We start from the raw sequence: 23,685 nt of genomic DNA, 5'->3' as shown, positions 1-23,685 counted from the left end.
ATGAATTTCCCAAATCTATTCCAAAAGAATTTGCTAGCAAGGGATACAACAGAAGAGATAATTAAGGCAGAATGTTTCTAATTTTCATATTTGAAGAGAAGAGAAATGGCAGGATTTAGCTTTTTTATGAAATCAGAAGTTAAGAAGCGATGTGAAGCCTTGTATCAAAACACTCATGTTAAGAAACATTTTTGAGCCCTTTGTTAAATGAGTGAAAATATACCCCAAAGTAGCAAGATGATGTTTTTAGGATTGCACTTTGACTTTAAAAATCTCCATTTTTACTTATTAATGTAATATAATAGGTATAATGGCTAACTTCCAGCATGCAATTTTTGTGTGAGGATATGCAATTCAAGCTTATGTTCTGAAAGTTGACTTTCTGTTATTAACAATCTTGTGGTTTATTAATTGCAGAAAAGCATTTGTGGTTTTATTGTCTTTTTAGTGACTATTAATTAACATTAAAAGGATAACAACAACAACAAAAAAAACCCCACACCTTTCAGTGGGAAGTGACAACAAAACTTTGGAAATGAGGGAAGATAACTTTTTTTTATATCCCCAAAAAGGGCTAGAATCTTTTAACCCTGTTAGGTTGCCAACTGGTCAAAATAGAGAACTATGCCCTTTGGAAAATTAGCTAGGAGTGAGGAATTAGGTATAACAAAACCTATCAACGGTCTTTTGTTGTTTTGTTCAATTTAAATTTATATCAAAAAGTTGGACATCTATCCCAAAGTTTTGTTGATAATACTATATTACAGAGTAAAAACTATGGTACTTCCAACAATTATAATCCTACAGCTAATGAACGAGTAAGTTCATATCTATGTTGAATTTAGAGAACAGTTTACTTTTTCATTTTATCCAGTTTTTTTCTTGATGACCATGTTACTCGTAAATGTAAAAAAATTACATCTCTACACTCTATACATAGACGATCTAGTATATTGTTTTCTTCTCCAAGTGGTAGCTAAAACGCATTTAAAGGCTAGACTTTAAAAGAAAATAAACGTATTTTACTGATGAAATACGCCTTTGGTAAAGTAATAAAAATGAGCACAATGTTTTCCATTTAGACATATGCAAATGTTTAAGCACAATGCTTGCATGTATTTAAGAAATACGGCGTTTGTTTAAAGAAATGTTTGAACGAAAAGGCAATGTTTTTATTTGTTCCATTCCATTGTAATGCTGCAAGGACACACTTCACATAATTACTATGGCAATAATTTAAATTTTGCGTTCCAACTTTAGGGTTTTCAATCTACATTTTACCCTTCGATTTTATACAATCTGGGAGTAGAGGAGGGGAGTTGGGTCATTGTTACCTAAAACAATGCATCACCTAGTTCTGGGGGGAAATTAGCATAATTTGAATGGCCAAGTAGTAAAAATTAAACAAAGCATTACATTTACTGTCCATTCAATGCAAAAGTTCTAAGCACATTTGCATCGAGAAATAATGGAGAACAGGATCGATACATTAACATAAGTATTGCTAATTAGAGAGTGTGCATCAACATCCATTTTGAAGACCTTAAAAAGGCGGATACAGCTCTATTAAGGATCCATATTGAAGAGAAATGGACGTATGGCCTAAGCAGAAGTGCAAGGGCATAAATCCCACGTGATGATGTTGGAGCAGATTTATAATCCCCGGGACTTGTATAGTGCTGACTTCTAATTGAGGCTTTTATTTCATTTCATTCGCCTGGAAACAATTCGAGAACTACGTGTCGGAGCTCAAGCAGGGAGAAGCGTCTGAGTGACGACAAGGGCCGGCCGGCAGAGCCTCCCCCTCCACCCGCTACACCAGAGACACAAAGCGCCGCCCCGCCGCCCGGAGCCCGCGAGCCGCCTGCTCTCCCGCGGGGGCAGGTGACTGGGACGCACCGGCGCGGCGGGCCGCCCGGCTCTGCTCCGCGCACCTCGCCGCCGCGGGGCCGGGCATCGGCCCCGACCGCCCCGTGCTGCGGCCGCGGGATCCCTCCGCCGCCCGCGGCTCCTTCCGCGCCAAGTAGTGCGCCGGCAGCCGGCTTCCGCGAACGCGGGGACTGGGCCACCGTTCCCCACGAACGAGCGGCGCCGTGGGGAGTTCGCAACTTTGCAGGGCTGCTCGAGAGGGCCCTGTTTTCAACTGCGGAGCCGCGGTGGGCCCGAATGTCTCAGGGAGAGCCCGTGCGGACGAGCGCCTGGGAGCAGAGGGAAAACGAGCGGCCGCCGCAGGGCCGGGGAGGCAGGTGTCCCGGAGCCCGCCCCGCCCCCACCGCCGGCAGGAAGAGGAAGCAGCCGGGCCGGCCCGCGGGCCACCCGCTGGGCCGCGCAGGGCGGGGGCGCCCTGGCTCGGGGAGGCGCGTGACCTAGTTCGCCCCAAAGTGGATTTGACAGGTTGTCAGCCAGGCTCCCCGCCCCCACCGCCTTCCGGGTCCCTCTCCCCAGGCGGCGGCCAGGACGGCCGCCCGTGCTCCCCGGCTCAGCCTCCTATTGGCCCTTTCTCAGCCTGGCGCCCCGCCCCCGGTCCAGCTCGTACTCCCATTGGCCTCGAGCCTCCCGGCGCCCCGCCCTTACCTCTGACTCCCCTCCCATTGGCCTCGAGCCTCCCGGCGCCCCGCCCCTGCCTTTGACTCCCCTCCCCCATTGGCCTCGAGCTGTCTGGCGCCCCGCCCCGTCCCGACTCACCCTCCCATTGGCCTCCGGCCCGGTGCCCACCCTCCCCGCGGCCCCTCCTGAGCAGCTCCGCCCGGCTGGCGGCTCAGCGCGAGGTCTCTGCCGGGTCCTTCGTGGCCGGCGTCCTCCCGAGTTCTGTTCCGGTCCCTCGCCACTTCGCTGCCAGCATTCCCCGTCTCCCCTCCGCGTCGCCCGCCGTCCCGGGAGCCGAGCTCCGCGGCGCGCTCGCTGCCCTCCTGCGCCTGCCCCCAGCGCTCGGCGCCCTGCGCTGCCCGCACGCTCTCCTCCTGCCCCTTTCCTCCTTTTTGCGTCACTCGCTTTTCCTTTCTCCCCGAGTAGGAGGCCGAAAACGCCTTCCCGGGTTTCCTCCCGGGGCCCATCTGTCGGGTCGTCCGCGCGCGTCCCTCTCCCCGCCCCACGCCTCCATTCCGCCCGCCCCCGGACTCGGCCGCTGGGACCCACCTCCCCGCGCTGCTGGGCGGAGGGCTGGCGCAAACGCGGTAAATATCAGCACGAAGATGGTTATTGCTCTGAGTTTGTGAGACGGAAAATGAGCTGGAACCCCCAGATCGACCCAGACCCAGGCTCGAGATTGAGTTCTTATAAAGGGCAGAGTGAGGCTGCAGCGACAAGAGTTGCTTGGCCCGACAGCGTAATTGGTTTTTCCGGGCGGGGAGGGCTACATCGATCGTTCATGCAGTGGTCTTCTGACAGTTTAAATTCTGGGTTTCCTCCAAAATGTGTGCAAGTTTTGTAAATGGCCGCTTTTGATTCTAAGGATAAATTGATAATGCTGAGATTTGGAGCTAATCGCCACGCAAGTCTTTCGGCTTCAAACCCTTGATTATTCAAATGAGGAAACTCCAGTAGCTTTCCCGAGGTCATTAAATTGGGAGATTTCAAACTCAATCTGGGGTCAAACCCCAGAGGTCCATTGGGCGAATCCACCATGGCTCATTAATATATGCAGAAGAATGGCGGCAGACTGGTATTTCCAGCTGCATTGGCACCTTACAAAGCCCCCATCATGCCTTCCGAGGCCTTGCCTCATAGGATCCTGGCCTCTCCAGTGTCAGCTCACCACACTCCAGGCACACTGACCACCTTTTCTGCCAAGCACTTTTTGCCACAGGGCCTTTGCACTTGTTTCCTGACCTGTCTGGATCAGCTTTTCTTGAGATTTCTATGGCTTAGCTCATGTGTCACCTTGGGCAGGCATTTCTGACAGTATCTAAAGTAGGACTCCTCCTGCCTGACCAAGTGCGTTTTATCATATCACCCTGTTAATTCCTTCAGAGCAGGAGCACAGTTTGAACTCATCTTGTTTGTTTACTTGTTACGGTCTGTTTCCCTTCATCTCCCCTCCCCCATTAAGATGTGAGCACACCTTCCGGGCAGAAGGTATTCATCCATAAATCCTTGATGAATAAATGAATGGTATGTTTTCTGTGATCCAATGGGCTAACCGAACCATCCATGTCTGATTCTGCCAAAATAGCTATTCCGTTTCTAAATGTTTTGTGTTTCGTTAATTTGTGTGCTTTATTTCTGGTTATTGTTTCACAAGAAGACTGAGTTGCCCCAAGGCCACCTTTTTGCCCACCTCTTTTCCAACGGTTCAAACAAGTCCTCCCTGCCTTGTCCTCACCCTGACCCCAGGTAGGCAGGAACTTGGCAGGCAACGCCTTCTTCCTTCAGGGCAGTCTCAGAGGCTCTTTGCTTGATGGAAGGGTAGGGTGGGGGAAGGGAAAGGTTTCTGATTCTGTGTTAACCTTCATGCTCAGCTCGGGCCCTGTCATCTTTCTGTCTTAGGCTGGAAAGACGAAAGAAGGAAGCGTCTTCTAGTTTCCCCTTCCTCCCCTTCAAACACTTCTGGGGTCAGCTCAGCAGCTAGAACTCTGATTTTTCTCAAGAATCTTTGCACCGGGGCACATTCTCTACTTGCTGAGGCCAGGAGAACCCTGGGTCAGTTGGTGGAAAGTTGAAATCTAATCCTCACCTCCCCAAACAGGCAGTGTGAGCCTGGCAAAGTCTAGTAACTCTGAGTCTCAATGACCTCATCTGTCTTTGGCTATGTTGATTGTTCATTGTTAGGGACCTAGACGTTTCATGGATTTTAGCCGCTAAAAACTATTGGCCCAAACAAGAATCCTGTGGCTTTTCCCCCTTGGGGCCACAGAGAGGCTGCCAGGAGCAATAAAGACAGTGCTTCCTGATTTATATCCGGTAGGGGAGAGTACACCTACATCCCTGATCCAGGCCAGATTCCACCAGTTCACCCCGGTTGGACCTTTTGGGCCCGGCCCTAGACCAGGGACTGTCATCTGGAGCACAGAAAATGTTGATCAGATTAAGCCAGGCAGGAGTACATTCTCAGAGCAGGGGTAGTGTCCGCTCCTGATAAGTGTGTGTGGAAGCCAAACCTAAATACTTCCAGGCGGGCAGGAGAGGGAGCTGAGCAGGTATTTCCCAGTGCTCCTGCAGGTCATCAGCACAGGGCATGGCAGACGGGGACAGCTAGTAAACGTCGGCCAGCTCTGTCGTCAGCAAAGAGAACACAGCATGGGAGAATTAGCCCGGCACCGAAGGGCATCCATCTCACACCCACTAACTGTGCAATATCAGACAAATTATGAAAATCCTACCATTTTCAAAGGAGAAGAGGACTCACAGGTCATAGGGTTCGAGTCTTCGTTGGACAGACTTGGAAATCGACGCCCACAGAGACCGGTCTGTGTCTCAGTTTCTTCTTCGTGAAGATGATGCTAGTCCCGTCTACAGTCACGGTCATCATGTGGGTCAAATGAGGCAATGTTTTTAGAAAAGGTTTGAGAAAGTAACAAAAAATGCTACTCTTCTGCAAGGCATTTTGCTTTAATTATTATGAATGCAGTAATAAAGCCTTACTAAAAAGAGAAAGGTCTCTAGGATAAGCTTCACTGACTCCCGGAAATGAAGAATAACACTTGGGAAAGAGGAAAGTGGGGCGGGGGTGCTTGCACCCGCTTGTTTGGTAGTTGGGAAGGTGTCGGGCTGCAGTTCAGGTGTGGCCTGAGCTGTGCCCATTAGGGAGTGGTGTGGGGAGCGGCTCTTAGGTGGAGGGTGTGGTAGCTAGTTAGAAATTAAAGTTCTTCCTTGAGTGACTTTTGAGAAGAGGAGAGTCCCCTCGTTTGGGAGGACAAATCCAGTGCAAGGAAGAGGCAGTCCGTCTCCGAGTAATCTTGTGTTTATGACCTACCATCCTGTTAGTTCAGATCCTCTGCAAAGTAGATGCCAAAGACAGGATTGTCATGCAAGAGATTTATAGGAGGAAGAAAGGGGAGAGAGTTGGAGTAGGCAGGGAGATCTGGCCCCTGGGCAGGGAGATAGAGGGGGCTGGGTGGGTAGGAAGTTCTCAGCAGTGTAGCTCAGAGATGGTTTTGGCCGGGCTGACCAGAGTGCTGGAGCCCACCTTCCCTTCCCAAGATTGCGGTGCTGGATTCCAAGACCAGTGACTGAGGGGCTCCGCCAGTTACCCTCCCTGCTGCAGGAGATGAGTGGGGTATTTTTACAGTCCCATACTAGCCAAGATTGCCTGCTTGAGATTCCTCGCCTGTTGACCAAGCGGAAATCTTGTTTCTGGGTAGTTCTCTTCTTTTCTTTACTTTTTTTTTTTTTTAAGACATTTTTAAGTAATGTCTATACCCAATGGTTCAGTTGGAACTCACAACCCCATGATCAAGGGTCACATGCGCCAGGACTGAGCCAGCCAGGCACCCCTGGGTAACTCTTAATACTGGGTTGGTGTTTAATATAAATGTTCATATTGCAATAGGAAATCCAACTGTACCCCCACTATGACTTGAAACAAATAATTTACTTCCAGGACTCTCCACAGTCTACTATGCGGAATGAGAGAAATGTCTAACTAGCAGCATTTGCAGAAACCCATTGTTGGGGTGAGCCCAAAATATGAGTTTGTGAGGGTTCAGTAGACAAAAGAAGAGGGGAAAGTTCGTGAAAGTACAAAGCTGAAGAGATCCGTGAAAAGATCTCACTCTTTCACAGAGTGAAAAAAAAATGAAAGAAATTTAATTTATGAAAAGGTAATACAGATTTGGGGCACAAAATAGGGAATTATTTTCGTGAACCGGCCAGGTAAAATGAACGCGTCCAAGAGGTAAAAGGAGGAGGCAGTACAGGCACTCCAAGGACCCACAGACAGGCAGCGGGCCTCAAGATGGCGACCGGCCATTTCCGGTGTTTCCTTCCGTTCTGCGCGGACGGCGCATGCGCGAGACTGGTGGCGGCCTCGCGTGCTGACCTGTGCGGCGGGCGGCTCGGGCCTCGAGGAGGGAGAGGGCCCCGGGCTGCGGAGCCTGAGGCCTGCGGGCGGCCGTGTGAGAGCTTGGCGTGACTCCACGCAAACTCCTGCACAAGCAGCCTCGCCCCGGCACGCGGGCTTCCGTGGCCTGTTCGTGGAACGTGGGAGTTGACCCGGGCCACAGTCACCGGGGGGCGCGTTTGAGGAAATGGCGAGAGGCGTGTGGAAGAAGCTGCAGGAACACTTTGCCCCAGGCGTCCCCACCCAAGCTCGGTCCGGAGGGTTGCCGGTAAATGAAACTGTCCTGATTTCCTCCTCAAGAAGAGGAGGAGGAAGAGGAGGAGGAAGGGGAAGAATACATGGAATAAAAGGCAACGAAGATTAATCACTCACTGTAATGAGAACCAAGAGACGTCGATGGAAAAGTAGAAACCACCCACAAAGAAGTGGGTGAGGGGGTACATGAAATTAACCATAGAAAAAACCAGCGCACAGAAAATAAAGGGGCAGCAAAGCGGTTATACCAAGTGAGTTTGTCATATAACAGAAAATGAAGTACATTGTAATAAGAAGGAAAAGAATATTTTCTCAGACTGTGTTTATTACATTAGCATTTCCATATTGTAAATCGTTAACGATATTCTCATTCGTAGGGTCTATCACGTCATAGGGCAACATAACAAATGTGTGCAAAAACAGAAAAGCTTGTGAGGAGAGCGTAAGGACACCAATCTCCATGGATGTTACCTTTATGCTGTGATGCTGGACATCTGAATCAGGACTTTAAATTTCCATAGAGAATTCCTACAACTCAATAGCGCCTGGAAAAATTGGATTAAAAAGTGAGCAGGCCTGAATAGACGTTTTTGCGATAAGTACATACAAAGGTCTGCAATATCACTAATCATCAGGGGAATGCAAAACCATAATGATGGGGGGCCTGGTGGCCCAGTTGGTTAAACTTCCGACTTCAGCTCAGATCATGATCTCACAGTTCGTGAGTTCGAGCCCCGCGTCGGGCTCTGCACTGACAGCTCGGAGCCTGGAGCCTGCTTCGGATACTGTGTCTCCTTCTCTCTCTGCCCCTCCCCTGCTCATGCTCTCTCTGTGTCTCAAAAATAAATAAAAACATTGAAAAAAAAAAAAACCACAATGAGATATCACCTCACAGCTGTTAGATTGGCTATGATCAGAGAGACAATAACAAGTGTTGACGAGGATGCGGAGGAAAGGAAAGCTTTGTGCGTTGTTGGTGGGAATGCAAGCTGGTGCAACCGCTCCGGAAAACAGAATGAAGATTTCTCAAAAAATTCAAAACGGAACTACCATGTGGTTCAGCAATACCACTTCTGAGCATACACCAGAAGGAAATCAAGTCACCCTCTCAAAAAGCTACCTACACCCCCATGTTCATTGCCGCATTATATACAGTGACTGAGATCTAAAAACAACCTAAGTCCATTGATGGATGAACGGATAAAGAATATGTAATATGTATAGTCTTAAAAAAGTAATAAAAATATATAGAATGGGATATTATTCAGCCATAAAAAAGGAAATTCTACCATTTCCAGCCATTTGATGTACCCTGAGAGCCTTATGCTAAGTGAAGTAAGTCAAACAGGAAGACAAATACCGCGTGATCTCACTTATATGTGGATTCTAAAAAACAAAGAACAGGGGCGCCTGGGTGGCTCAGTCAGTTAGGCGTCTCGATTTCAGCTCAAGTCATGATCTTATGGTTCTTGGGATCGAACCTGGCTTCAGGGTCCACGCTGACAACACTGAGCCTGCTTGGGATCCTCTCCCTCCCTCTCTCTCTCTCTCTCTCTGCCCCTCCCTTGCTTGCACACACGCATGTGCCCTCTGTCTCAAAATAAATAAATAAACCAAAACCAAAACAAACATGAACTCATAGATACAGAGAACAGACTGGTGGTTGCTAGAGGCAGGGGATGGAGGGATGAGTGAAGGGGGTCGAAGGTTACAAATTTCCAGTTAGAAATACATCCTGGGGGTGTAGTGTACAGCATGTCCAGTTAGTAATACTATAAAATACTATCGTGTTTTTGAAAGTTGCTGAGAGAGTAGATCTTAAAAGTTCTAGCCGTAAGAAAAAACTTGTCACCGTGAGGTGTTGCGTGTTAACTAAACTTATTGCAGTAAGCATTTCTATCATACGTAGATAGCTAGATATAGACTTGTAATTTTGTGTTGTGTACCTAAATGTTATACGTCAACTGCATGTTATATGTCAACTACAATGTTATATGTCAACTACATCTGCATTAACAACAACAAAAAACCTTTAAATTTCAGTAATAACTGGGTATATTTTGAAATGTTTCTATTTAGAAAAGGCATGTGCAGATTCTTCTCAAATTAAAATCTGATGTAAAAAAAAAAAAACATCACAAGCTCAGACAGTTGAGCGTCCCACTCTCGATCTCAGCTCAGGTCTTAATCTGAGGGTCGTGAGTTCAAGCCCCGCATTGGGCTCCACGCTAAGCATGAAGCCTACTTACAACAAACAAACAAACAAATCACAAGCAATTTTGGAAACGATTTTGAAACAATATTGCAATAGATTATTATACCTTCTATAACCAAATCCATTAGTAAAACTGAAATAAGTGTTTAGTCAAAACACATGCAGGAATGAAGTGTGACGCTTGTAATATTTCGCATCTACGCAGAGAAGACAGATTGGCGGGACAGATCGCATCTCTTCTGGAGGGGAAAACTTGTCCAGAGCTTAGTTGCCTCCCAAGGGGGTAAGTTCCAGGAAGCAGCCAGACTGGGGGCCTCGGGAATGCTGAGGTTCTGAAGTCTGGGCACAGAAGTCAGAACATGCAGGTGTTAAGATGTTTAAAAAGATTAATGATGATCTGGATATGAAAACGTGTTTCATTGTGAGTTCCGTACAGTATAGAAGGGCTATCTTCCCTAAACTCACTGGGATCTACTTTTCCTTTCTTTTTTTGATGTTTATTTATTTATTTTGAGAGGAAGAGAGAGTGAGCAAGCCAGGGAGGAGCAGAGAGAGTGAGAGAAAGAATCCTAAGCAGGCTCCACACTCAGCACGGAGCCTGACTTGGGGCTCGATTTCACGACCACGAGACCACGACATGAGCCAATATCAAGAGTTGGACACCCAATCGACTGAGCCGCCCAGGCACCCCGGGGTCATTTTTCCTCTCTGATGCCTTCAGTGAGTTCAAAGAAAACTTGTAGAGAGCCATTTTTTATTTCAACGTTTATTTATTTTTGGGACAGAGAGAGAGACAGAGCATGAACGGGGGAGGGGCAGAGAGAGAGGGAGACACAGAATCGGAAACAGGCTCCAGGCTCTGAGCCATCAGCCCAGAGCCCGACGCGGGGCTCGAACTCACGGACCGTGAGATCGTGACCTGGCTGAAGTCGGACGCTTAACCGACTGCGCCACCCAGGCGCCCCGAGAGCCATTTTTTAAAACAACTTGGGTCATGAATAAAACCGCATCTTGAATTTGCGCTGCCTTAGAGAAAGATTACCGTTGTTTTGCCGATCAGCATCTAGCCTGTCTTACTTAGCTCTGTAATAACCGATGTCACGCTCCCTCGGTGATGCGAGCAGGACAGTGTCTGAATTCCTTACGCAGTCTGCATCTGTACAGTTTGAATTTTCAAGCCCTGAACTCTGTGTACAGACCTCATGATCTCTAGAGGTCATGATCTCATGGTTTGTGGGATCAAGCCCCACGCCGGGCTCTGCGCTGAGTGCAGAACCTGCTGGGGTTCTCTCTCTCCCTCTCTCTCAAAATAAATAAATAAACTTTAAAAAAAGACAAGAACCCCTGGGAGGTGAGCCCCTCAGACATCTTGCCAGTATTTCCCTCATTCCCATCAAGCCTCTTCTTGTCTCTCCCCATTTAGGAAGGGATCTTTAGTGTGTGTGGAGTGGGGGGGAGAAGAGGGTTGATGTTGTGGGAGAAAAGTTAGCTCAGCTACTCTTGGAACCGCAGAGATTCTAAGACATGTGTCTACTGCAGGTTTCGGCATTTTAGTGCTAGAGGGACACCTTGCCCCAGAGTAGTTACCTTAACGAGGTAACTGCTATTGAGGGGGAGTTTTCTTTCTTTTTTTTTATTCTTTTATTTTTATTTTTATTTAAAAAATTTTTTTAATGTTTATTTATTTTTGAGACAGAGAGAGACAGAGCATGAACAGGGGAGGGGCAGAGAGAGAGGGAGACACAGAATCTGAAATGGGTTCCAGGCTCTGAGCTGTCAGCACAGAGCCCGACGCGGGGCTCGAACTCACGCACCATGAGATCATGACCTGAGCTGAAGTCGGACGCCTAACCGACTGAGCCACCCAGGCGCCCATCTTTTTTTTTTTTTTTTTTTAATGTTTATTTATTTTGGAGAGAGAGAGAGAGACAGACCGCGAGCGGGGGAGGGGCAGAGAGAGAGGGAGACCCAGAATCCGAAACTGTCAGCACAGAGCCCGATGCGGGGCTCGAACTCACGGACTGTGAGATCATGCCATGAGCCAACTGAGCCACCCAGGAGTTTTCAGTACCTCTCGGCAGGAAGTAGCCCAGCAGTTAGCACTTAATGTCACTCACAGCCCTCCTGTTCCCGGGGAAGCATCACCAACAGTAGGTCCCAGTTCCAGAAGGGCTCCAGCAGAGATGGGAGTGGCCTGGGGTGGGAATATTAGCATCAGCCCAGCTGACAGCGTCCCAGCAAATCTTCTCAAAACTAGTTTTGCTGATTTACGAATGAAACTGTTGGGTCCCTGAGCCTTCATATCCTCTTTTCTTCCCATTCAGATGTCCCCGGTTTGGGGGTTCTTTTTCTTTTTTATCTTAGCTTTCTCTCTCTCTCTCTCTCCCGGCCTCTGCACTAAAGGGACCTGAAACGTGTAGGCCTAGAGAGTAGAGCTCCTGTCATAAGGAGGTCTCTTCAGACGGGACTCTTGGGGAAAGGTTCACACAGACAAAGGATGGAAACAAACTATTGACGATGCATGAGATCATGACCCAAGCCTAAGTCAGAACGCTTAACTGACTGAGCCACCCAGACGCCCATCCTTGATAGTTTTAAGTTGCATTTACATATATATAATTGTGTGTGTGTGTGTGTGTGTGTGTGTGTGTGTCCAGGGGCAAAGGAGCCGGTAATGTTGTAATATTATTTCTCCCCAAATTATCAAAAAATCCATTGTATACCAAACTTGGGACTTTTAAAATACATGGTCTTACATTGTTTGGACTACACAAGTCTTGGATATATAACTGAAATGTTCTCTATGAGCAGGAGCCATTTTTAAAATTTATTTTAATAAAATAAGACTTTTTGTCTAATTTTAAGAACACACTGTAGGAGCACCTGAAGGGGCTCAGTCGGTTAAGCGTCCGATTTCAGCTCAGGTCATGGTCTCACAGTCCGTGGATTCGAGCCCCGCGTCGGGCTCTGGGCTGACAGCTCGGAGCCTGGAGCCTGCTTCGAATTCTGTGTCTCCCTCTCACCCTCCCCCCTCCCCCTCCCATGCTTGCTCTCTCTCTCTCTCTCTCAAAAATAAACATTGAAGAAAAACACATTGTAAATTTTCAAAAGGTCTTTTCAGACATACTTTCTTTGTAATCATAGGGGTTCTATCTCTGAAAACATCACAGTAGAGGGATGTATGATTGAGGCAACAAAACAGCAAACAAGAGAATGGAACTTCCTCTTCTATTTACTGCATAACTCTGGCCAATGACTTTTTTCTGAAGTTCAGTTGTGTCTCCTGCAGCTGAGAGATAATCAAGCTCCTTTCTCATGAGTTTGTTTTGATGATTAAATAAAATGTATACAAAGTGTGTCCGAACTGCTTTAAAAAATTTGCTATTTCTATCATTGTCCCTGTTACGGGATTTGAGGCTGTGAGAACAACATGGAAGTTGACAAGGGCCGGGGAGAAATATGAAAGCACTTAGTTACATTCACTAAAATATAGCGGTGGAGACAAAACAAGGGAAGACACATCGAGGATGTTTTGTGTATCTTAAATGAGAAATAAAGAGGATAGTTCTGTCCATGCCCGTGTTCCATTTCGTGCGCTCACAGCTTTTCAGGATTTCACTTCTTCTAAGTCTTAAGGAAAGTTTGCACATTTGTTTTGCTTCGTTGAGGCTAGTATGCCCAGTAGAAGACATTTGTTTCTTGAGTTCTTGAGTCTGGATCTTTTTCCAGATGTTTCAAGCTCCGCCCCCCCCCCCCCCCCATGATGGTAAGAGATTGCAGCTTCCCATGACCTACCCTTTGTCCCTAGGTTCTGCTTTTCTCCCAGACGCAGAATAACTTGGATGGTTGAAGTAGAAAAGGCTTTGGGTGACGTGTGCTGCTCTGCTCCCAGCTCTGCTCAAACTCCCTCTTCAGCGCCCAGGGGTATCCCACCCTAGTCCTAGCCCTCCTGGGAACATGCTGCCGGCAGGTGTTCCCCAGGTCTTCCCTCCTCACAGCCTCAGTGCAGTTCTGAGGGACGTGTTCCTTTGTTATCTGTGCCAAGAATTTATTTTACTTTATTTCTGCCTGCCGGCTCATTTTCCCTCCCCCTCCTCCTCCTCCTCCCCTTGGCCTTAACAGAACACCCCCTTCTCTTCCCAAATAATCACAACGGGAATGCGCAGCCGCTCCTGTGAGCTCGAACTGCGGTCTAGATGGCTAACGTGACATCTAGACAGAAATTGACATATATGAGGATATTGTGGGGGGATAACTCCAACAGTTGGGAAGAGATTCCTGCACTTTTTTTTTTTTTTTTGCATCCCCAAAGCCAAGGTACTCCATTGAAAAAAATTTTTAATACAAGTAAATCCTGCTCTTATTGGAGGAAAGGAACAGAATATGATGGAGAGAAACAGGAAATGAAAAAAGCCAAGAGTCTGAAAGGACATAAATCAATGAAAAGGACTTTTATCTTATGGTCCTTTATGTTGTTTTTGTCTGAAGAAACGGACTCTAACAGTACAAAACACGGAGGGAATAAAACACGGCAAACATCCATTTCGGGGGTGACTGTGCCTTCCTTGGCAATCCCCATTTTATTGAGGATGTTACTACTCAGTCGTTCCAAGGAGCTGATCTTTTACAGGAAATAGGCATCCCTTGGCCTTCTTGGGGACAGGATTCGAGTCCCGTTGATACGTGGCGCTTTGCTTGGCCACTACAATTTTGTCTACACTCACGAGCTGCAGTGTCACATCAGCTACGGCCCGGAGTCCTCGGGCTTTGGCTGTCAGGGTGTCCCACACCTCTTCCTGGGCCACGTTTATTATCCCTTCGACCCCCACTCCTACTAGGAAGTTGCCAGCCTGGTGAGCTCTGTTCATTTCTGCCATCACTTGGGAGACGGCTAAGCCTGCGTTCTCTGCCAAGGTTTCAGGAAGAGACCGAAGGGCCTGTGCAAATGCCAGGAAGGCAGGACCATTAGGCCCTTCCAGTTTGCTTCCTTTTTCTGAGAGCATTTTCGCCAGAGCCATCTCCGTGGCCCCAGCTCCCGGAAGCAGCCTGGGATCCTGGCACAGCTGGAAGTAGGCATCGATGCCACGGTAGGCGGCCTGCTCCGCGCCCTGCAGCCCCTGGGCTGTGGCCCCCCTGAGGACCAAGGTAACGGCAGGGGTGCCGGGACATTCCCACTCAAACACCACGGCCAAACCTTCCCCCAGCTCCTGCTGGTAGACCCTCCGGCACTTCCCTGGCTTCCGGGGAGGAAGCAGGAGACACATCAAAGGTGTGCCCAGCACCTCACTCAAGTAAACCATATCCCTCCGGGACCTGGCTCGAATCACCATGATGTTGTGCTTGTCAGCCTGCGTCAGGGCATTCTCATCGATGTCCCCCCATGCCACCGCCACGTTAATGCACGCGCTGGCCAGCTGGGCCACCTGCTTTTCTATCAACCGCTCACTTCCTTTCCTGAACGTGGCCAGGTCAGCGGGGCCGGAGAGCCGGGCCGTGGCCGGTGCATTTGGACTGGCGGGACCAACGCCGCAAACGAAGAGAGCCACTCTGGCGCCGCCGGGCACCGCGGTCACCTGCCCGCAGGGCTCGGCGCACAAGGCCAGCCCCCGGAGCAGGCACGAGTCCTCCAGCCTCCCCCCTCGCAGGGTGCACACGCCCACGCGCTCGCGTCGGAAGCCGCCGTCCGGCTCCTTGGTGGCCCAGCACGCGTGGGCCACCGGCTTGGTCAAGCAGTCGGCCCGGGACACGGCGTGGGTGTTCACCACCGAGTAGAGGGCCCCAAACGGATCCTCCAGAGGCCCCAGGGAGCGGACGGCCAGGGAGGGCAGCAGGGCCAGGGTCTCCGCGGTGGCCGCGGCGTAGGCCTCGCGCAGCCGGGAGCGGGGCAGGCCGGCGCGCAGCAGGTGCTCGGCCTGCAGGAGCAGCGCTTCCGCCAGCAGGACCACGAAGGCCGCGCCGTCGCCGCTGCTCTCCGCCTGCGTGTGGGCCGCCTCGCGCAGGAGCCGCGCCGCGGGGTGCTCCAGCTCCAGCGCGCGCAGGATGGCCGCGGCGTAGCCCGTCAGCACGGTGGTTCCTCTGGCGGTGACCAGGAGCTTCTGCCGGCCGTGGGGGCCGTAGCAAGGCCGGATGACCCTGGCCAGGGTCTGCGCCGCCGGCAAGCTGCGGAGCAGGTGCCTCCCCTGCGCCCGCGGGCTCCCGGCGCGCCGCCTCGGCCCCGGCCGCTCCTGCAGCCGGGCCCCTGCTGCGGTCCTGCTGGCCATCGGCCGCCGAGCCGGGCCGCGGGGACGCTCCAGGCGCGGCTGCGGGGGCGTCCGGGAAGCCGGTCTCGGACACCTCTCGAGGGGGTGGGGTGGGGGTGGGGGGTGGGGGGGGAAAGGAGCCGGAGGCCCGTCCGCCGGTGCGCGGGGAAGCAGGCGCGCCACGGTCAGGTGCGGCGACGGTCGGCGCAGAGCTCAGCCCTCAACCACTCCCCCAGCTTGATCTGCGAGGCGGCTCCCCACGTCTGACGCGTGGCAGCCGAAGCGGGTGTTAACCCTGATGGAGTCACAGAGTGGCACGGGGCACCCGGGGCAGAGAATGAGGTCACAGAAGGATGCCTCGAGTTTGGGAGGCCCCGGGGGCAGGCGGGAGTCAGACCGGGTCACCCACCCGGCAGAGGAGGGACTCCCGGATGCGCCAGGGCCCAGGGCTTCGTTGGAACTTTGGAGGCGGCGGAGGGGAGAGCAGGTGAAAATCCCCACCCACTTCCAATTCCAGACGGAGCTGGGGCTCCTGTGAGGTTTGTTGCAGGCTTCGAGAGGGAAACAGTGTTTCGCTTCGCTTCGCTTCCTTGTGCGGGACCGTGTAACACTAGCTCGGTTTTACCGTCCGCCTCTGCCTCTGCGGCCACCTTATCCCTCTGTGCCGTCCGGCAGGTTCCTAACGGTGGTGTCTACGGTCTGTCTTTCAGGTGGCAGGTGTGTGATGTCACCGAGCTGGCAAAGGCGGGTCAACACAAGGGAGGCAAAGACGCTGACAACCTACAGGCAAACTGGGGGAATGTTTGCAGCCGAGTGAACGTGACCAGCCTCCCAGAGGCGAGGAAGGTAGAATATTGCAGGGGGCGAATGTAAGGCGCCCCCCCCCCACCCCGACCCTCAGCCCTTAGAATTGCAGTTCCTCCTCTCTTTCCCTTGCTCCCTCACTCCCTCCTTTCCTCAAATGGAGCCTGCTGGGGTAATGCTTGCACCCTTTTCGGTTTAGTAAATATTTATCGAGGGGCACCTGGGTGGCTCAGTCGGTTGAGCGTCCGACTCTTGATATTGGCTCAGGTCAGGATCCCAGGGTTGTGAGATCCCCACATCCGGCTGTGTGCTGAGCAGGGAGTCTGCTTGGAATTCTCTCTCTCTCTCTCTCTCTCTCTCTCTCTCTCTGCCCATCCCGCTTTCTGTCTCTGTCTCTCTCTCAAAATAAATAAACATTAAAAAATAAATGTTTAGTGAGCACCCAGTGTGTTCCATGGAATGTGAACTCTAAGGGACAGGATCATGGACACCCAGGGAGGGGAAGAGATTTGCACCAAAGGAACACAACTTCCATAGGCATTAGGCGGAGCAGCAGCTGGAAGTGATGACGATGAAGATTATTAAGATTAGGGGAAAGAGAATCATTCCATTCACTTTCACTGGGAAAACCCCTTTTAAGTTTATTTAATAGCAACTCCCCCCAAGGGGAGGAAAAATAGAACTCTGAACCTGATTATACCAGTCAGGAGTCATGATTGTATGGTAGGCACTGTTTTTTTTGTTTTTTGTTTTTTTTTTTTTAATTTTTTTTTTCAACGTTTATTTTATTTTTGGGACAGAGAGAGACAGAGCATGAACGGGGGAGGGGCAGAGAGAGAGGGAGACACAGAATCGGAAACAGGCTCCAGGCTCCGAGCCATCAGCCCAGAGCCTGACGCGGGGCTCGAACTCACGGACCGCGAGATCGTGACCTGGCTGAAGTCGGACGCTTAACCGACTGCGCCACCCAGGCGCCCCTGGTAGGCACTGTTTTAATATGTTTCCACAGACAAGATGATAGCAAGAAAGAAAAGGAAAAAAAAATATCAGCGAAAGTGAAATGTAATTAAGGCTAAGATAGAGATAATTTTGGAGAAAAAAACCTTTTTCTTTGAAAAACAACTTGCTTGGTTTTGTAAAAATAATAGCTATTCATTATAAAAGTTAAAAAGAAAAAATACAAAGAAAGTGTCAATTCCAGCCCAGAGATTGCTTTTATTTTATTATTTTATGTTATTTTAGTTTAGTTTAGTTTAGTTTATTGAGAGAGCGTGAGCTGAGGAGAGGGGCAGAGGGAGAGAGAGAATCTTAAGTAGGCTCCACGCAGAGCCCGCTTGGGAGCTCGATCCCACCACCCTGGGATCATGACCTAAGCCAAGATCAAGAGTTGGATGCTCGACCGTCTGAGCCACCCAGGCACCCCCATTGTTTGCATTTTGATGAACATTGTTACTTTGCACATAGATTTATATATAGATTGTTGTGGATTTATACAGTTTTCCGTAAATGGATTGTATGGCACATATTATATAGGTTATTCTGTGATCATTTCTCCCTCAACATTATCTTCACTGGTAGAAATGTTTCTAAGCAGATATGTTTTCTGAAGACTGTGGACAACTATTTTGACCTCTTTTGATTTTGGAGGCTCTTTTAGAAACAGGTGTGAACCTCCATGCCCAGGCTTCAGAAAGCCAAGAACACTGAGAAGAATGACACTAACAAATGTTGGACAGAGGGGCAAAGAGGGGCCAAGATGACCGCCTGTTTCTTTATAGAAATGTAAAATGTAACCATCAGCATAAACTGTAGCAAGGTAGGCATATTTACATTGTTTATAAAGATACAGTTTCTTTTTGAAAAGTAAACCCTCCTGGTGTGTGTGGGGGTGGGGAATAAACACGCTTGTAAAGGATCATCTTAGCTCTTTTTCTGACACTTAACATATATTTTCCCATTTATTTCACTTATTCCACAACTGTTTATTGAGCTGCTGCGAAATCATAGAGATAAAAGATGTATAAGGCAGACAATTGTAGCCATCCGCACCTGGCGTAGGGTGGGTTACAAAACAGCCAGGGTGGGATACATTCCAGAGATCCTTGTGGGGGGGTGGGGTGGGGTGGGGGGGGGGGGGGGGAGGGGGGGGGGGGGGGGGAGGGGGGAAGCACAGGTGTTCTAGAAACATCCATGGGGACACACAGTCATTGTCAGGGGGAGGGTGGTCGTCAGGGATGGAAGTGAAGTCTAAAGAAGCAGGAATTGGCCACATGACAGAGGAAGGGGCTTGGGACAATCTAAAGACGTCTGACAAAGGTGGCTCTGAAGGCTGGAGCACCCAGTAAGGAGGAAGGGGGAGGAGTGGGGGGGAGGGGATGGCTGGAGGGTGGCAGGCTTAGGGGGCCACACCGAGAAATTTAGACTTCATCCTGAAGGGTGATGGGTGGGACTCTTGAGTTCCATTTCCACTAGAAAGTGAGGATCTCATCATTGTCTTCGATCTTGATTTATTTTACTTCTCAAAAATGTTTATTTTGAGGGGGGGAGGGGCAGAGAGAGAGAGGGAGAGAGAGAGAATCCCAAGCAGGCCCCTAGCTGTCAGTGCAAGAGTTCGACGCCTAACCGACTGAGACTCCCAGGTGCCACCATAGTCTTTGGCCTTTAAAACAGGCCCCAAATGGTACATGTTGGGCTGACATTTTTTGGCCTATGTTTACACTGATCAAACTAACCAAGGAACTACTAAGTCATAATTTTACTGTTTACTTTGTAGGCACTGTTATTGTTAAATTCACTTTGATTTTATTTATCCTACAAATAGATTGATTTGATGTAAAATAAACGTGAATGTTTTGTGCCAAGAAACGTTTGCATGCAGTTAACCTATTAATGTTTTTTTAATGTTTATTTTTTTCTTTTTGTTTCTTTTTTTTAATGTTTCTTTGTTCTTAATGTTTATTTTTTTATTTTTTTTTCAACATTTATTTATTTTTGGGACAGAGAGAGACAGAGCATGAACGGGGGAGGGGCAGAGAGAGAGGGAGACACAGAATCGGAAACAGGCTCCAGGCTCTGAGCCGTCAGCCCAGAGCCCGACTCGAGGCTCGAACTCACGGACCGCGAGATCGTGACCTGGCTGAAGTCGGACGCTCAACCGACTGCGCCACCCAGGCGCCCCTTAATGTTTATTTTTGAGAGAGAGAGAGAGAGAGAGAGAGAGAGAGAGAGAGAGAGAGAGAGGAGAGACAGAGATAGGACGAACAGGGGAGAGGCAGACAAAGGGAGACAGAGGATCCAAAGTGGACTCCACGCTAACAGCCGACAGCCTGAGGCCGGACTCCAACTCATGAACTCAGAGATCATGACCTGGGCCAAAGTTGGATGCTTATCGGACTGAGCCACCCAGGTGCCCCTATATAAACTTTTCTAACCATATATACATGAATCTGCTAAACGGGGAGACACCAATATAGGCTGCTTGGTAGTTCAGTTGGGTTAAATATCGTCCCCCCAACATTCATATCCATCCCCAAACCTCAGAATGTGACCTTATCTGGAATAAGATTGTTGCAGATGCGGTCAATTAAAGGGAGGTCATACTGTTGTAGGCTGGACTCTTACTCCAACATGACTGGTATCCTTACAAGAAGAGACACATACACAGAGAACACTATGTGAGGGCACAGAGATGCAGAAAAGATGGCCATTGTAGTCATGTACCTACAGCCAAGGTCCCCAAGGATCATGGACAACCACTGGAAGCTGAGAGGCAGGGAACGATCAAATTCTTCCCTAAAGCCTACCGCAAGGAGCCAGCCCCGCCAACACCTTGACTTTGGTCTTCGAGCTACCAGGGCTGTGAGAAAATAAATTTCTGTCATTTTCAGCATTTGTTGTGGCAACGTTAGGAAATTAATGCAAACTACTCGTGTAGTCTTGTATTATCAGTAAAGGAGAGGAACCTAAGAGTGTGTGTGTGTGGGGGGGGGGCGGGGGGGGGGTGCGTGTGTAGGGGCTGGGGTAGGGTCTCTAGGAGTTTATAACACTTGCTGGCAGAATGCTTTTGTATCCTAAATAGACATAGCTGTCTGCTACCTCCTCCACCTCTGCCCTCCCCCCAAATCCCCAGATGCATTTCTATTAAAAATATGGTCTTGTACACAATGGATGTAAATATTTAATCTTCCTGTTTGTATGTTTTCCCATGTTTATTTTTCAGTTGCCTGCCTACCCTTTTGGTGTTTATCTTGTTAAGTACTGACAGGCTTAAAATATAGACCCCTAGAGGGCAAGATTGATATCTATATGGAGTGTGCTGCAGAACATACACTCATGCCTCATACTCTTCTGCACAAATTATTTTTGACGGTGAGTGTTCTGTTTAATTACTTCTCGGTTTCTTCCTTAATTTTTCTGTCTACTAGGTACATGGTAGGCATTACTGAAATAACTCGTGTAAGGCAATTAGAATTTTCAAAGCTAAAAACACACTATGGACTAAATATGTACTAATTTTCAGGAATTGAAATTCTTAATTTATTTTTAATTTTTAAAGTAATCTCTACACCCAACATGGGGCTCCACTCACAACCCCTAGATTAAGAGTTGCATGCGTGACCCACTGAGCCAGCCATGTGCCCCTGAAGTTCTTTCAAAAACCTTTTTTTTTTTTTTTTTTACTGAAAAAGGACACAAAATGCCAGCCTATGACTGCACCTTTTTTTTTTTTTAATTTTTTTTTCAACGTTTTTTATTTATTTTTGGGACAGAGAGAGACAGAGCATGAACGGGGGAGGGGCAGAGAGAGGGAGACACAGAATCGGAAACAGGCTCCAGGCTCCGAGCCACCAGCCCAGAGCCCGACGCGGGGCTCGAACTCACGGACCGCGAGATCGTGACCCGGCTGAAGTCGGACGCTTAACCGACTGTGCCACCCAGGCTCCCCATGACTGCACCTTTTTAAAGTATAAGTTTAACAGCAAACATATGAAGACAAAGATTGTAAGATCTAGAATTGAAGTTTTCAGTGTTCCTTCTACAACTATAAAAGTTTGGTTCCTAAAAAACCCTGAGGAATTTAAGACTTTACAGGAAAACAAAAGGAGAGAGTCCATTAATTAGTAGTGAGCCTACGGGAGAGTCTTATAAATATTTTACACTCACCAAAACAAGCAAAAACAGACAAACTCTAAATAAAGACCATATCAATGACATTTATAGGACTCCAATTAGTAAGAATGGCTACTGTACTGTGAATTTTTATTTACCATCACTTGTTTGCTAGACCCTTTGAGGCTCTTATCTTGCTCTGTTTCCTGAGATGTTGCTTTTTCTTTGGTGTAGATAGCAATCCTCACCCCCCCAAACCACATGCTAAATATTTAATACACATTTCTTATTATACTGCATGTGCTCTAAAAGATTCAACTATCATAGAAAAATGTAATATAGAAAGTGAAAGTCCCTCGTAATCTACCCCTTCAGAGATGATCGCCGCTAACACTTTGGTGCACACTGACCATGTTTTTAGAAATGGCTACATGTGTACTTATTAAAAGCAGACTTTGTTTGTTTGTTTGCTTTGGTGCTTTCAGACACCCTGTGCCTTTCTGACTTTATAATTTTTAGTAACTTCAGCTATGTGACTCCTGGGGTTTTTTTTGCCACTGCGGTCTCAGAGCTCCAAAATTTGGATCGGAGACATGGAAACACCTTTGGAAAACCTTTATGTGAAACAGGTATTTTTTTTGTATCCTTCCTGTGCATCCTGAGTTATATTTTATTTGGTCTGCCCATGATAACTTCGGGCCAACAGCCTGCTGTCCTTTTAAAACAGATTCCAAGTGCTTGCCTCACAATAGCTGAAGGAATGGAGATTTAAGGCTGGGCTTAGTAGCCTTCATCTTTTCTCTCTAGAAGCATCACTGCACAGACCTCTGTTTCTTCCCTTTTCATTCATTCTACTCCCTTTTCTGTTCTCAGTCCCCTGTTTCCTTTTAAAACTTCTCTCCAGCAGGAGTGACTTGTCCTCTGCACACTGACACTTAAATTATCCTGACATATAATTTTGTGCGTATGAGACAGTTGGAAGTGACGGCTCTAATTTCCGTAATGAACACAGGTAAACATGTGGATGGATAATCCAATTTTTGAAAGTGTACTTTCCTTAAAGTGTAATGTGCAGGGGGAAAAAAAATGCCAGAGAAAGAATGAGCACTGAAAAAACTTTAAATGTTCCACTTCATAAATTCATCATTAGGCATATACGTGTTGTGTTTCTATTCATAATAGTCAGACGCTTTTAATTTATAGTCTGCCTTTACCCACTCGGCTTCTCCCCAATCTCAGAATTCCCGTGGCTGTAAATTTAGTAAACTTGAACAAACCGGCAAGGATTAAACCCTGCAGGCATTCAAATGACGATCTTATTATAGTCCTCATTTCAGCCATTTCGAAACAAAACAAAACACCTGCCCGTAGTCAGAATAGCCTTTGGAAATCGAACCGCGTATACTTTGCCCAAACAGGAAGCACAGTTCAAAGTTTATGCTCTGGCTATTGGGAGAAATGGAAGCGAACGAGAGCTGGGAAGCCAGGACCCGCAGCGTTGGCTTCCACCGTGTCGGCAGGACGGAAGGGAACCCTGACGGGAAAGTGCCTAGTGTGTCCGGCCTAGAGGCGACGCTCCCCAAGTGATCGCTCGTCCCGAGCCGTCCGCCAAGGCTTCACGGGTCCTGAATTGTCCCCCAGTTCACGTGTGCTGATCGGCAGTGAACGGAAAGGAGAGCACAGAGGAGTTGCCGCCCCATCGGAAGGAAAAGTCCCGAAGCCCGCATCTGCCGCTCTGCTTTCCGAGAAAGCGCTCGTCTCCCGTTGCTAATTCTAGCCCCGTTTCCCCTTGACCCTGTAAACGCATCGGGAGCTGGCCCAGAAACCCTCCGATTTGCGCGCATCGCAACACGCTGCACGTTACAATCAAGTTGTTGGGTTTTTACTGGTGTGTTGTGGTGCCTTTTTGCGCGTCTTGTGCCTCAAAATGTCAGCGTTCTTTTTGTCTGACAGCTCGGTAAGCCCTTTCTGGCCCATTTCTTACATGACGTTATAATAACGAAACTCTCCCTGGAATTGGATCACAGCGAAGTTGCACTGCCTCCCCGGCCCGCGGGAGCCGGGGC

The 23,685-nt window shown here is 48.6% G+C and overlaps 1 protein-coding gene and 1 long non-coding RNA gene across 6 annotated transcripts; one reads left to right on the top strand and one right to left on the bottom strand.

The window, feature by feature from the left end:
• Window positions 1-13,903: 13,903 nt before the first annotated feature.
• CCT8L2 (chaperonin containing TCP1 subunit 8 like 2) lies at window positions 13,904-16,018 on the bottom strand. Its single transcript, XM_040464502.1, has one exon. The coding sequence runs from the start codon at window positions 15,725-15,727 to the stop codon at window positions 14,063-14,065; it is 1,665 nt and encodes a 554-aa protein (XP_040320436.1). The 5' UTR covers window positions 15,728-16,018; the 3' UTR covers window positions 13,904-14,062.
• Window positions 16,019-17,853: 1,835 nt separating this feature from the next.
• Window positions 17,854-23,504, top strand: LOC121022916 (uncharacterized). 5 transcript variants are annotated; one of them, XR_005787169.1, is made up of 6 exons: window positions 17,854-18,326; window positions 20,119-20,368; window positions 20,730-20,878; window positions 22,105-22,248; window positions 22,527-22,631; window positions 23,038-23,504. It is a non-coding gene; the product is annotated as an uncharacterized LOC121022916 (long non-coding RNA). The 5 variants fall into 5 exon arrangements; XR_005787170.1 differs by having other exon boundaries at window positions 22,524-22,631; XR_005787166.1 differs by lacking the exon at window positions 22,527-22,631.
• The last annotated feature ends 181 nt before the right edge of the window (window positions 23,505-23,685 follow it).

The sequence above is a fragment of the Herpailurus yagouaroundi genome, unplaced genomic scaffold (assembly GCF_014898765.1).
Source record: "Herpailurus yagouaroundi ecotype Mexico unplaced genomic scaffold, PumYag 483, whole genome shotgun sequence".
NCBI lineage: Eukaryota > Metazoa > Chordata > Mammalia > Carnivora > Felidae > Herpailurus > Herpailurus yagouaroundi.
This window is presented reverse-complemented; position numbering and strand designations above follow the sequence as displayed.